The sequence below is a fragment of the Pterocles gutturalis genome, unplaced genomic scaffold, assembly GCF_000699245.1.
Source record: "Pterocles gutturalis isolate BGI_N339 unplaced genomic scaffold, ASM69924v1 scaffold19013, whole genome shotgun sequence".
Lineage (NCBI taxonomy): Eukaryota > Metazoa > Chordata > Aves > Pterocliformes > Pteroclidae > Pterocles > Pterocles gutturalis.
In genome coordinates, this window is record NW_010123472.1 from 40223 (window position 1) to 55408 (window position 15186).

At 37.3% G+C, this 15186-nt stretch overlaps 1 protein-coding gene across 1 annotated transcript in view; it reads right to left on the bottom strand.

Annotated features, from left to right (window-relative positions):
- The window catches only part of ORC3 (origin recognition complex, subunit 3), a 34209-nt gene extending 19202 nt beyond the window's left edge, over positions 1 to 15007 (bottom strand). The window contains exons 1-9 of the mRNA XM_010077924.1: positions 14996 to 15007; positions 14431 to 14485; positions 11681 to 11775; positions 8198 to 8342; positions 7056 to 7160; positions 6134 to 6288; positions 5046 to 5182; positions 2765 to 2924; positions 1833 to 1946 (exon numbers count right to left, since the gene is read on the bottom strand). Coding sequence (XP_010076226.1) covers positions 1833 to 1946; positions 2765 to 2924; positions 5046 to 5182; positions 6134 to 6288; positions 7056 to 7160; positions 8198 to 8237 — 711 coding nt within the window. The 5' untranslated portion in view covers positions 8238 to 8342; positions 11681 to 11775; positions 14431 to 14485; positions 14996 to 15007. The remainder of the gene's footprint in view (positions 1 to 1832; positions 1947 to 2764; positions 2925 to 5045; positions 5183 to 6133; positions 6289 to 7055; positions 7161 to 8197; positions 8343 to 11680; positions 11776 to 14430; positions 14486 to 14995) is intronic.
- Positions 15008 to 15186: the final 179 nt, after the last annotated feature.

The window sequence follows — 15186 nt, forward strand, 5'->3', positions numbered from 1 at the left end:
GCAAGAACCAGTGATGTTAATAAAAGTCATCCTCCCTGGTAAATCTACCTTTTAATGTTTTCTTATTACTACAGTGCATATACTACAATGGTACTAATGTTATTCCTTTAAAAAAATATGCATTACAGCTCATGAATATTCCATAAGTCACTGTAGGACACTGATTAATCAGTTTTAAATACAGTCACGTAATTACCTTTTTTGCTGTATGCGCTGTTTGTATTCAGTACCTCATCCTTCCTCCCTCTCACGTGACAATAACTACAGCTTGTCAAATATTTTCTATTAACTTATGTGAATCACTGCATTCTTTAGGCTATATATTCAGCTCCAATGCTCACAAATATTAAAGTATATTTAAAGATCTATAAAGCAACTTCTGTAGACAAGCAAACTTATCATATGTCCTAATTTCGATTTCTATTTCATGTACACAAAAATACACTGATAAGCTCTTACTATGCATACGTACAAACGCACTTTATCACTGATTTCAGCTGCACTAAATGTTTGTAGCATCAGGGCCTTGCAGAATAGTAGCATATACTCATCACATCCATTCTCAAAAAAAATACCAAAAACCCGAACAGACAATCTCACTAAAAACTTTTAAAACATAGGAACTGTCAAAGGGGAAAAACACTTCCTGTTAGAAAAGTTAACATAATTCATAGGCATAATGAGACTATGGTGATCCCTTTTATCTACCACTTAGGAGATCTGATCTGAAACTGCTTCATCCTTGAATGCTTTTAATGCACGAGGACACAGCCATACACTGTCAGGACTAGGACTTGTATTTTTGTATCAGATCAATGGGGAATCATTAAATCCTGTTGACTCTTTCAAATAAGAGGAGTTGAAACCTATGAAAGCCCATGCAGGTCTGTCTGCAGGAAGAAGTACTACAGCCAGGATATTTCTCCTGGTCACGTATAATCACTAAATCTTAGATACTGAAGAATCTGAGGCATTCTAAAAGGTATATGGTACTAAAAGGGCATGTTTCACTAACAGGTTCACTCGTTGAACCAGGCAAGAAATAAACAATCTCACAATCCTGCACTAAAACAGATTACAGGGACTACAAATTCTTCAGAGAACTCTTCTCTGCAACCCACAAAAGATACAAGGAGACTCATGACACTGAAATACAGAAATATGAAGATCTATATAAGCCAATAAAAATATAATTATCATGCTCTGGACAGACTATTTTTAGAAACCTGAAAGTCTTCCACTTTTTCTCTTGAGAGGGTAAATTTAACTCCCACATTGCTGCAAGGCTGCTTGGAGCACAAGTACCACCTACTCTGAGGCACAAAGTAAGTGACCTTACAGCTCCTATTTCCCTAAAAACTTAAGAAGTGTTCATCCAGAAACTGTGCCAGAGGAGTTCAAGTGGGCAAGAGACACTGCTGCAGCCTACTCACCCCATGACAAACCAGAGTACAAGGATCTGGCACAGAGGATCAGAGCTGGAGAGTTCTGCCAGGGTGTTAGAAGATACAAGGTAATCTACAGCAAAATATAGGTCTTTCTACCCACTAAGACAGGTTACCCTTTTAAATGTAACCTCTAAATACAGGGGGTTTTGTGGCAGAGAAAGCTTTTACGTTCTTCTTCATACCTGCCCTACAAGTTTTCCCTTAAAACCTTAGAAGTTAAAACTTTAAAACACCCACCTGTTCACAGATCCAAACTGTTTCCCAAAGGACATTTTTTCATCCAAGTCAGTGACAGCAAGATTAGGACCTAAGAAATCTTTCAGTGCCTAGTAATTAAACTATGATTGTGAAAACAAAGGAAGAGTTCTTGTTACCACTGCCTACCTGAAATCCTTTGATAAAATTCTGGACGGAAAAATCATGGTACAAGAATATGTTGAGGAGAACCTGCAGAACTTTCTCACCCAGTTTAAATGGAAACTGGGGTGTCAGAAGCAGCTAAGGGAGACAAAAAGGACAAGTAGCCATAGCAGAAATTCTTTCCAGAATTCAACTCAGCACAATTTATATATACAATTTGATACAACTGTCAGTATGTGTTAGCATTCAACTAAATGAGATACTAAATGCACTGCCAACTTCTAAAAACAATTCTTCTACTAAAATACCCATGCAAAGACTGATTTTCAGTTTACTATTACACCACGTTTTTGTAAGTACCTTCTACTAATATGCAATATTTGAAGTTAGTTTTGCTTAACACTATTTCTTTTTTTACTTTTAAAATTACAAAAAACAGATCAGAGACTGCTGTAATAACCAGGGATACCACTGCTTTCAGCATCTGTAATGACAATTTGGGAAATCCTGCACAAAGCTGTGTACTGAGACTTGCACAGACACAGCATCTATACAGCTTGACCATTTGGATAACTGCTTGTTCTTGACAGGCAGCAAAATTCAAGCTGAACTGAATTTTTCTATGTTTAAAGCTATGTTTTCCGGAATAAAGTAAAACTCAAATCAAAGCACTGCTTTAACGAAGAGGTGGGAATGTCAAAGTGTAATTGCCCAACTATGTATGCACAGATGTCAAGAAAATGAAAGATGAAAGCAGGTGTGTGAGTGTGTCTCAATGTGAGAAGGAAGCTCTCAGTATTAAGCTGCTCTGCAGCTACGAGTGGAAATAACCAAAATCCATACCTCTCAGGAACAGATTCTATTTCAAAAGCTTCACATAAACCTACTTTAAAAGGCCACACTTGTACACTGTGCTGGAATACACACACACTCCTCCTGTTTAGAAAGGGAATTACCTTGTCAATTATAGTAGACAGGTGCTCCTTACAGGAAAGGGACTGGAAAAGCTCTATGCACAGCAGAGAGGAAACAGAGTGAGGAAGTAAGCTGTGGATAATCATTGGAGATGTAGCGATTCCAAAAATCAGTACTAGAGGTAATTCATGGATATGCTGACTAGATCAGGGGGAAGGGAGAAAAAAACATAATAGTTACATTATAGTAAATCATGAAACAAATGCATTATGTTCCTAGTACAGCACTGAGCTTGGATGCATAAAGGGGTAAATTAAAGATCTGTTCCTAGTAAATCAAAAGACTGCTGATGTGGAATAAAATGAAAAAGAAAGGAAGCTATTTAAAGCTCTGAAGTAGAAAAGCAACTTAAATTAAATTTTAGGATTCACATAGGAAGTCGCATAAAAAGCACCTTTCCGTTGGAGTACTGTACTGGTCCTGTCTTCCCCCAGTTATATTCAGAGAATTGAACCTTATAATTTTTTTTTTTCTTTAAAGAAATACGGAAAAAAAAGCTTAAAAATAATTTAAAAAATAAGCTAAAAATAATAATAACAGCTAACAGTGTCAATAAAATTTACAAATTTTACACCATTTAATAAATTTAAAGTAAATATGAAACGCCTCTAATGTACTATGGCCTCATTATACTTAAAAAAAAGAATTCCAACTTCTCTAGATTCAATCTTCCTCTTCAGATAATTTTTTAGTATATGCTTTGAGAACTGATATCCAGGACTGAATGCTGCATTCCTTGTGCACAGCATACAAATTATAAACAATACCATGTTTTCAGTATTATTTAATCATTATTTTCTATTTTTTATTAGTTTCAAGGAGATACAAATTCTGCTATCCTAAACATCATCTAGGTTAAAATTGACAATTTATTCCTTTCTTCTGTTTCCACCACAGCAACTTTTTGACCTTTGTGTCTCAACTGTTACCCCACAATTATTTCTCTAAATCCTCAAAAGTCATTGCTAGAGACTTAAACATAAAAACAATAAATATCATATATTTCTGTCCACTGTTGATAACCTAAAATAATATCAGAGAGAAACCGAATCCTGTGATTATCAAATCAGAACCTCTCATATTTACCCACTTCACCCTTATTATTAAACATGTTTAAGAGTGAAATAGAAAGAATAAACCTAATATCTGCAATTATCCCAAAGATCTTTTTCCAAGTGTTATGCAGCTCCAGAGAGCTTCTGTTTTACATTTCTTCTACTTTACTTTAATCAAGACTATCTTTAGTTATATCATCACTTGAATCCCTTTAATTTTTTTTCTAAAGAGACACATGGTCTACGAAAAAAAGTGTGTTTGCAAATAGTAGACTGAGAGACCTGGACTGCACTTCAGTTGCATTCCACATGCTCGTAATTAAGCACTGCCACAAAAAGCAAAATAAAACACAACACTTAAAAAACAAATAAAACCTCATTTTTCTCTGCCTTACATCCTAATTATTTCCAGATAATCGTACATTTCTGATTTTACTTCTTGAAATGTTCCCCAGAGAACCCATCCTCCAGACATGAAGTAGAAAAATATTTTTTTTGTGGTTCTCTCATCAGGTGAAATTGCATAGCTTTGTTTAGAGGTATGCATGCTGCAGCTGAATTAATTGTACAACGGCAGCCCCAATTCTGCTGCAACTGTAGTTTCAACCCGGGGACTAAATTTAAGAGGCTCTGTTTTGGAGAACAGCATGGCTTTCTGATTAGAATGCATGAGATAATATTAAGGAAGACAGGTTAAGGAAGGACAGAGGCACAGGAGCACCTGAAGTAGTTGACTGCTCATTACAGATCCTGGCCAACACAAAGAGATTATCTGGGTAGGTTTTATATACTCCTATTAGTAAGGTAGTAACCTTCAGTCAGCATTACATCAGTAGTCATAAAAACAAAATACCTGAAAACAATTTTTAAAGTCTATAGAAGAAAGATCTAGGCATCTTAAAAAATTACTTTCACAATCACAAATTCTATAACAACTAGTGACAATAAATTCTCTCATATGAAGAATTAAATCAGCCACCCAATATCTCAACGAAGTCCTTAGGCACTCTGGTTCACAGTCTCAAGTCAGCTTTAGGATCATCTATCCCCAAAACCTAGCAAATAGGGTTTTGCTCAATCACTGCTGCAAAGCAGCAGCATCAATATTTTATTCCAGCTCTCCACTGACCGCATTGTTACACTTCACAACAGCTGCAAATAGAAAATGGGTAAAGGAGTGGAAGAACTAAACTTCAGGTCACGTTACCTGCTGATGACTATGAAGTCTTGAAGTACTTTTGTGGTGAAACTTTCCAAATCTTTGAATACAACTACAACTGGAGGAGATTGCCAGTGTCTAGAAGAGGAAGTGGTTTTTTTGCTTGGAGTTTCAGAATCCGTTTTCTTTAAAGTCATTTGTTATGTATTAATAAACAAAAGGCAGGAAAATAAAAAGATTGACATCTATGATATTGTAATGCTCCAAAGTGACATGACTGACTTTTTGCTACAGTTGTATTTATTATTAGCATTTAGAATTGCAATTTTTTCTTCCTTCTGTTTGGCACAACAGGAAGTACAAAGAATAAATAAATTTTTAAAACCCACATTCCAGCAAAGACAATAATAGCTTTGCAAGACAGAACTGGTGAAATTCTGTCGGGACAGAAGGAAAAGATTTGAGCTGTGTTCATGGACGTTGCCCATTTCCTTTATCTTTACCCAGTAACAAAAAGAGCGTGTAGTCAAACTTTTATTTAGCACACTGCTCCGATTAAGTAATAATAAAATCAGTTCTTGCTTTTATTCATGACAGAAACAACACTTAAAACTTATCGAATCATAGAATGGCTAGGATACAAAGATACAAAAGCATTTCCAAAGTTATTTTCTTACTGCTTGTCAATGTTATTTTCCAATGTTATTTTCTTACTGCAGACACCATAATGGCACATCAGCACTAATACAATGCCCTTCCCCTAGATGGCTGTTCTTAAAGTTTTGTTTTACCGAACAAAACATCACAGCACAGCTGGAAGAAAAGCATCTGGCATGGAGTTGATACTGCATTTTAAGCTTCTAATTCCCACTTAACCATATGATAAAATAGTACTTTTTGCTTGTTTTTCAGAATTCTGACATTCATACCTCATCAGAAGCTAACTCCACATTATATGTGTTACGGATTTATATTTAAATCACCTCAATCTCAGTTATTTCTTAGTATTAAATGAAAAGCTAACCTCTGGCATTTTTTCACTACAGCATAGAAATTTAAGTGATCAATTTTCTTCAAAAGCATCTAGAGGTCAGGCATTTTTACAAACTGGTGATACAAAAAAAAAAAAATCATACCTTTGTTACATTCCCATACCAATTGATAAGAGAAGTCATTGAACAACGTATTCTACTCTGGGAAACCTGCACAGAGTCCTCGTCTTCCAGTGAGCCCACATCTATATAGCAGTTCATCAGCTGCCCCATCAGCTTCTGTATCAGATTTTTTATGCCTTCACAACACATTTTCAGACACATAGTGAAGACATTTGGTTATTTAGTAACACTTCTTCAACTCATACTCTAAAAAATTATCCCAAGTTATCACTTATTATTTTTCACTTTTCTAGTTATTCTCGTTCTCTCTCTCCACAGTGCATAACTCATGCCCCACAAAGTTTGAAAGTATTCACAATATGCATGTTGTTAATGCAATAAAAATTATCTTACTGATTTGCCTAGAAAGGAATGATTCAGGTTAAGATGCTGGCCCTGTACCTTTCCTGAACTCCAGCCACATGCTTTTAGCAACCTAAACATAAATAAGGCAGCCAAGCCATAGATCTGGGGATGCTGCCATGATTTTAATCTTTTTATTTAAAAATGAAAAAGGAGAGTGAGACTAAATTTTATTCTACCCATTCCCTCACTGTAATGATGTGATTGTAGGCATTTTAAAAGTGTCATGCATACATACACTGTCCAATTAAACAAGAGGAAAGCCAACCTACAATATCAACATGCAGTACACTGAGCAGCATGCTCTTGACATTTATGCTACAATTAAGTAGTATTCCGATCTTCATCATTTTAAACAGAACTGGATACATCTTAAAATACAGTAGGCATTACTGCTACGTTAACATGGGATTGAGCAAATCTTTAGAAAGCCTTCAAGATCTCTCCAACCCATTATTCTTACATTTGGTGGCAAAAACTAGAATTTGTAGTTAATTGACATCTTATTCAGATGAAGAAGCAAAGGTATTGCAGTATTTACCTGGGCAATCTTTGGCTTCCAGCAGGGCTACATAAGGAGTAACATTATCCTGAAGGACTTCTGAGAGACTTCTCAAAGTCAAGTCATGATCTGTAACATTTACACCTAGAAAAAAGACAAAATTTTAAGGGCATTTCTCCTGTGATTGTGACTACAATGATCGAACAATAAACTGAACAGCAGACAAAAACCAGAAGCTACCTCAAATATTCAAGGAAGCAATGAAAAACATTGCCTCATGTATGAGTAAAGATAAAAAACTAGCACAAGATTATACACACATGTTAATACTAGCTGATTAAAGAAAAGTGAATCACTGCAAAGATCCCTCATATAGTTTGGGTTTTTTTTTTAAAGAAAGGTTTCTCAAGGGTGCAAACCTACAAGGATTAGGTTAGCTTTTTAACTTCTCTGTTCCTCATACCCTCAGAAGCCATCCACAGTGATCTAAGGCCTGCAGATGAAGAAAATCAATTCACAGCTTCTTCCCCAGAAATATTCAGAGCAGAAACTTCTCACATTCTACTACCTACAAAAGTAGACTACCTTCCAGGCTTTGTTAGTGCTCACACAGTAGATTTGAAGCACAGGCCTGATTTTAGGTTCCCTAAAATGATCCACTGAAAATGCAATCAGGTTGCTTTGAACCAGGTGTAGGATTACTGTTACAGCCCTCTGAAAGGAAGCAAAATGATGGAGAAGAAAAAAGGAAAGAATGCTCCTTTTCCATGATAAGGACACTGCTCACTGCTTTCCTACACATACAGATGCACTGCAAGAACATATATCAGAGAGAAGCTGTGGAATTCCATGGTTAGTCACAGAGACCACCAAGCATGCTGGTAGCAGGAACAGGGACAGAATCAAAACATCTCCAGTGCATCAGGAAAAAAACCCCAAACAAACCACTACTAGCTGCCTAAGACAGGCTTTTGGGTGTTACCTTACTGCACTACTATGCACACAGACAAAGGGGAAAGAGGTCTTATCCTACTTCCTTCTCCCAGCCCAATCTCTTCTGTTAACATTCCTGAAGCTGATAGTGCTCACAGTAATTGCTGGAAGTAAGCAATATATTCTTCTTTGAGCTCTGTGCCAGTTTTAAGCAGATGTACATAACAAAATATGTCTTTAAAAATTACCTAAGACAAGAGCTGCAGTAGGGATTTCTCTGGACTTCATCCGGCAAGTCCATTCTGCTGTCTTCTCTTGGAACTCGGAATGAGACCGCCTCAAAAAATTTACTAGGTTATCAAATAACTGCTTATTCAAGTCTTCCTGTATTTGCTGTAAACACACACACAGAGACTTTATTTATAGAATACTTTCCTTTTCCTGTGTAAACTTTAATCCTTAAAACCTCAGGGTAAAATTCTAAGCATCACAAAGTTTTCCTGTGAAGTATAAATACGTTAATTTATTCACTGTGTGGCAAACACAGATATTTCCCATCTTGGAACTTCTGGTTCATGCCTCAACAATAACTTGGAAAGCAAATGAGCTTAACTATGTTGTCACACCACAGGCTTTAAAAAAGGAGGAAAAAACCATACTGACAAAGTGTAAGTGACATAGGAGGAATACAACATTATAATTAGCTTCTGGAAGAATGTTCATGAAAATGCCTATTATTTCCTCTTGGCTGACAGAACACCTGTAAACATTTTTCTGAGAAATCTATATGAGAACAAACATTCAGCTCCTCCAAATCTACTTCAGGATTAAAGAAAAAAAAATAAAGGAAAACATTAAGTATGTTTTATAGGAAAAAATACTAAACCACATTTGCTACACTGTCTTTTGCCTTTTGGGATGATTTTCATACAAGAATACATATATGCAGGAATATATGGAAAGGTGAGAGAAAACAGGTGGAGATAAAATTTTTAAAGGCAGATATATATAGTAGAAGCATTTTGTATTTCTTTTGTTATGTATGTGCCTTTGAAAATCTGTTTGTAATCCAACATATGCCTTCTGCTAGAACAGAAAAAAAAACCCTATACTCTGAAGTTCAGGATATCAATATATACTCTAGAACATAGAAACAAGATTAAACCCCTGCCCCAAATAAAATCATCAAGATTAATAAGCAAAAAGAAGTGACATACGTAGCAGTGAACTTATTTTGAAATGAAGTGGCAAAGGCCATCTCTAGCAGCATTGATGAGGCAGCTACCAAAGAGTTAAGGGCACATCTCCAGGAGATTGCATGATACCAATTCCATTATACAGAAAAGTTCCTGTTGCTCTCCTGAACTGACTAAACTGTACACAAAGTAATTTTACTCTTTTCACCCTCTACATATTAAAAAATATTATAATATGGTTATATTATATTAAAAACGGTCCAAAATTCACCTTCCAAAAATGAAGGACAGTTCCTGCAGTACTTTTGCCAGCTTTTCATTTTGTGAGAGGCCTGAAAGGATGTCATGATCAGACAACAGATGGTGCTGCCACAACTACAGCACAGTTTATGATGGACATACAAAAGCCAAGAGTGCTCCACAACAAAGTACTTGGAGGTCAAATTTCTTCAATACCTCCAGCAGATACCAGAGAACTGGGAAAACGTCAGCACAAGCACATGGCCTGCCAATGAATCGCCAGGTAGCAGTACACTGGCAAAAACTTCACAGAACATCCTGCTAGGATCCCTTAGGACACTACCAGAAGCCCTAGAACAGAAGTCCAAACCAGCAAGCCATGCACTTCCCAAGTATTCTGCCATGGAGCAGGTTTACTACACCAGGGTTTGAAAGTATATAAGAAACAAAACGCTGACTGGATAAAGCCCACACCTAACTGGTCTGACCTTACAGATGATGCCGCTTTGAGCAAGAGTTCAGACTACAGACATTCTAAGGTCCCTTCCAGCCTGAATTATCACATAATTTTATAAGCAAGAACAATTACCACCTTCAGGTTTGCCAAAAGTCAGATATAAGGATGGTAATTCAGAACTCAGTAGTGGAAGGTGCCCCTGCCCGTGGCAGGTAAGTTGGAACTAGATGATCTTTAAGGTCCCTTCCAGCCCAAAGCATTCTATGACGCCACGAAAAATATCAGATATACCTCAGAAACTGTATAAAGAAAATTCAATGTATATCAGCAAAAGTAACTGCAGGTAATCTGCCCTCAGGCAAATCAAACTCTAAGGCAAGGCCCGCACCAATTTGTCAGTGTAGCATGAGCTGTTTTCCATCAGGAGGAGGAAAAACAGAACAAAGTACTTGTCAAACTTGCAGCAGCCTCAAGAAAAGAAGGGTAGGAGATTTAGAACAGGAAAGATTGACGATTTTGCAGATGGCAATGGCTCTGTGCTTCTGAGTGGTTAAGGGAGGCTTTTGCTACAATGGGCTGTGTCTTGCTACAGTGCCTGCTGCTGTGGGAGAAATCCTTACAGAGCACTATGAAAAAAACCCAACACTTCTTCAAACTAAAAATCCTGCAGGCACTGTTGGTGATGTAGAAGCATTGTCTCAAAAGCCTTGACAACACTGTGTCAAAGAAAGAAGATCCAAGAAATGTCTTCCAGAAGTAGCTACAGAATGTCATCTTCCCTACAGTCGACGATACAAGGGAGTTTCTGGTGCAGCTGCCAACATCACTGCCAATGCTGCCAGCTAACCTGTCAAGCTGAAGCAGTTGGCAGGAAGATACCAAGTATACCTCCACAAATTTCGGTGTGTTCTCTATAGTCAGCACCAGCATGTAGTACACTGCTTTGCTCAGTCTGGCTAGCTACAGTTTGAAAAGGGTGCTGACTCGTCAAAGTGAGCTGGATCATGGAATAGTAGGAACAGAATTAGAGGAATTTATGAGTTTAGCCCAAGGGTCCAGATTGTAAGCTACATCCATCTGGCTTGTACTGTACATTCCAAAACAAACTTTGGAAAAAAAATTCTCAAAATGTCTAGAGCCCAACAGTAGGCAGAGGAATACAGAATACTTGCCCAGAATCCTTGACACTGAATAGAAGAGGAAATCCCTGCTGTATGGAAGTAATTATTAATACTATAATACAAGCCAGCTGGCTATAGGGACACAACAACAGCAAGCTACCCAACACACAACAATTAGGAGGCCACAGTTCAGTATGAAATTAACTCTGATCTCTACCAGACAACCCCACTGACACTATCTGTACTAATTTAATAGACTATGCTTGCAGCCATGTCATTCAGTATTCGACATCCATGCAGTTGTATTCACATCAATCCACTGTGAATCCTGGGCTGTTACAAACTCTGAAACATGGAGGTCAAGAGTAACCTAAAATCCTCAGAGGGCTGGCAAGCATGTAACTGAACTGAAAGGAGAAAACAGCAGGATGCCAGGAATTAATAAAAAGGACAATTAGTAAGAAGAGCTTAGAAGCAGCAGCTTGAAGCATCAAAAGCATGTAGTTGTGTGGTTAGAAGTAATGTGTAATTGATGGATTTATTATTACTATTTTATATTCTGACAGGGATTTCAGTTTCAGTCAATATTTCTGGCCCTTTTAACATTTTAACTAATTGCCTTTTAAGCACGTAAAAAATAAGATGTCCAGAAACAAAGCAGCAAGCAGTGTTGTTATAAATGCAAACCACTACTTTAGTCTTCGGTGCAAGACTCACCTCTGTTTCCGATTTGATCTGATTCCATAAAGACTGACAAGTAACAAACCGCAACTCAGTATCCTCTGAATCATTACTTTTCCTGAAATCATTATCTAGAAAGACTGAAAGCAAAGGCAAGCACAAACAAGATCATTAAAACAAATCTCTTTGTTGAGAAGAAAACAAAGCACCTGACTGAAAAACTAACATCTTAGTATACGCATATATCTGAGGGAGATGACTTTTCTCTTAACCAATTAATTAACTGCCGGTATCTGGTAGAATAAGTGAGGGAACAAGCAGAATCTGTTATCTAAGCATGCAGGCAAAAGGTAAAGAACTGGCTTCCATCTGAAGTCCCAGGTGAGCTAAATCAGAGCAAACAGCCTTTATTATTAAAATAAAATTTTTAAAATTTTTCCCTTGCTTCAGAAAGTTCTGTGGGTCTTTTTCACCTATTAAATATTCAATCCTCCTTCACTATTACAGTCAGATATGAACCACAAAGGCTTGCAAGAACAGATACACGAAAATATTTTCTGTTCCCCAGAGAAGACGCAGCTAAAACCAATTTCCTGAAAATAATAAGGTAGACTGGGAAAGGACAGTCAGGTTACATGAAACACAGATTTATTTACTATTTTAAAATACATTTAACCAACACAACTATGCCAGAAAAACTTTTAAGCACAAACCAGGCCTACATTTCTGGCGCACCTCTAAATTGCCTCTCACTTCTACACACGCTCACTATGAAAAAGGAAAGGAGAATCAGATCCTTCTTGGTAAAAAATTACCTGGGCACATTTTCCAAATATATTTGGCTACCTAGGTGCTGCTCTGCCTCACAGATGTGAGTACAGAAAGTCTCCACCAGCTTCCAACTAAGAAGGAAAGAGAGCTGGGAGTAAAATGGGAGACTGAATAGAAACTAATAGAACTGGGTGGGATTTTTCTCATTGTTTTTCCTCCCACATCCACACAGTCTACATTTCCCCTAAAAAGAAAGAAAGAAACAAACAAACAAAAAAGCACAGGCTTGGAACCATCTCTATACTCCCAGCATACACTCAGCAGGCCTGGTGTAATGCTTCATTAACACCACCTGGAAGAACACAAACACTGAAGGTTAAGTAAACAGCCTGCTAACTGTTGCTAACAGGCAACATATAAAAAAATTAATTTGCTAGTCATTAATGTCCTTTTAGTGGCCATTTAATGAAGCATCAGCACTGGTCTGATCTTCAGAAAAGAATCAGTTGCCGAGCACATTCAATCCCCCAAAACACTGAAAACACCCAAAATAGCTCTGTAAATACAGAACAAGAGGTATCCCTCATCCTCAGTCATGGTTTCCCCTAATCTAACGCATCATTTATACCTCCAAGAAAAATAACTTAAAATACATAACCTACTCTGATTACACAGGTCTTAGGCTTTCAGTTAAAGAAAATCCAGCCACCACATTACTGATAATATAACAAGGCATAATTTTCCTTTTATACTACCGAAACTCAAACCATAGGTGCACAGAAGGCCTTTGGTGGGGTGCAACGGTATTATCAACTATAGACGCTGTGAAGTTTCACACCTGAAACTTCACACTTGACAGGTTTGGGCTTCCAAACCGGAAAGATGCACATCAAAGCACTGTTTGTTTACACCATCATTCTAACGAACTGTTGTGAGCAAACCAGCTCACCTCTGCCTCTCCTTAAGGGGGTAGTTCAGGCAAATTTATCTTTCTGTCTCAAAACATTGCTAACTAGAAAAAACATGTTCAGTAGGATTTAACCAAGCATTACTAATCTTGAGAAAATGAAAACATAATATCCAGTAAGGTGTAAAAATTCAGTGTGGTTTAAGCGCATAGATCTTGGTTGTTGGTTTATTTATCTTGCAATGACTTGGAATGACAGACTGGGTTCTGTTTCCCTCCTTCTCATTCCCTGAGCTACAGATATGCCAACTCTCACATAAAAAATAATTTGTGACTAATTTTTAAAGTAGGTGTTACAGTAAGTCCCTCTGGTAATGAATGAATCTGTGGTGATTTCCACAAAAACCTGGCCTTATTACTCTCCCCTCCACTTTTTTAATATAAATTGTCACAGCTTTCGACAGCTCTGATGCTGCCCCAAAAAAAGTTGAACTTGGGAAGAACAGTTAGTTTCCTAACTGAGTCTCAAACAGCAACTATTTAAGAAGCATTATTTCTGGCTCCAACAAGAGCCAGTCCTGTTCAGTCTTCCTCAAATGACAAGAGACCTGCATACGCAGCATATAGCCTGGAGAAAATAAAATATATATAACAAACACTAGTGGACAGAAACCACGGAATTAGCACAAATGGCTTTTCTGTCTTCTTTTCCTCAAGAAATTTAGGCAAACTATGAAGAATATGATGAGACTCTGTAATGAGATATAATTTCTGACTCCCATAGCTCAAAAGTGGCTCATTCAGACTCTTCAGATAAATAGTTTGTCAGTCAGTCAACAATTTATGATAGCATGGAAAACAGTTCTCCTGTAAAAAAAAAAATCTGCAAAGACAAAGATAGCTATACAATCTTGACTGCTGGCAATGAAAAAAACATTTACACTAGCCAACAATTTGCTGGGGTTCCTCTGAAAAAAACCTAATTTTCAGCAATATCAACATTAAGGAGCAACAGAAATCCTCACACAGCTATGACAATATTCAATCAGATGCGGTCACCCTTCCAGGATTAACCCAAGTATAGCAATATATAGCAAAATGCACTAACCTGTATTCTGAGACAGCCTTCTCTTCTTGGGACTCGGTTTAAAAACAAAGCAGCCCTAGAGAATAGCAAAAAAATATAAACTTCAACATGAGCATCAATCTGACTGGCTCCTGGGGCCACTTTATTCTCCTTTAAATTCAGTGCTCCATTAAACCAACAATTTGAATTGAACAGCCAGCATCTTAAGAACATCAATTTGCATGCTGTCCCTTTATATTACTGTTTCAAGCTGGAAAACTAGTGGCAGCAGTATCCCAGTACATTTGGGAGGAGCTTTTTCACCGATTATGTTCTTAAATTCAACCATCAACTAGAACAGCAGCAGATTCTTTGAACTTCTCAAAACCTCCAACAGGTTTAGCATTAAGAGAAAATGATTCCCTGAGGACACATTGATGGAGTTCTCAGTACAGTCTCAGTTAAAAACAAAAGAAACAAGAGGCTGGGATGCATAGAAAAGGTGTCCCAGAAAAATGCAATGAGTGTTAAGTCATTCACAAAAGCCAATGACACGCCCCAGGTAAACACTCCTGAACAATTCCACCACAAAAAGCTACGCTATGGCCTTACTTATTGTTGAAGTACGCACAACACACAACGTGTCAGAACAGTAATTAACAACGGCACAACTGAAATCAGCCAAAATAACTATAAATCATATATATAAAAGAAAAACCAACATATGCTTAAGCCAAACGAAACAAGAATATTATTTAATGCTTTACAAGTAATGGATTTCCGCACACCACTGAATGT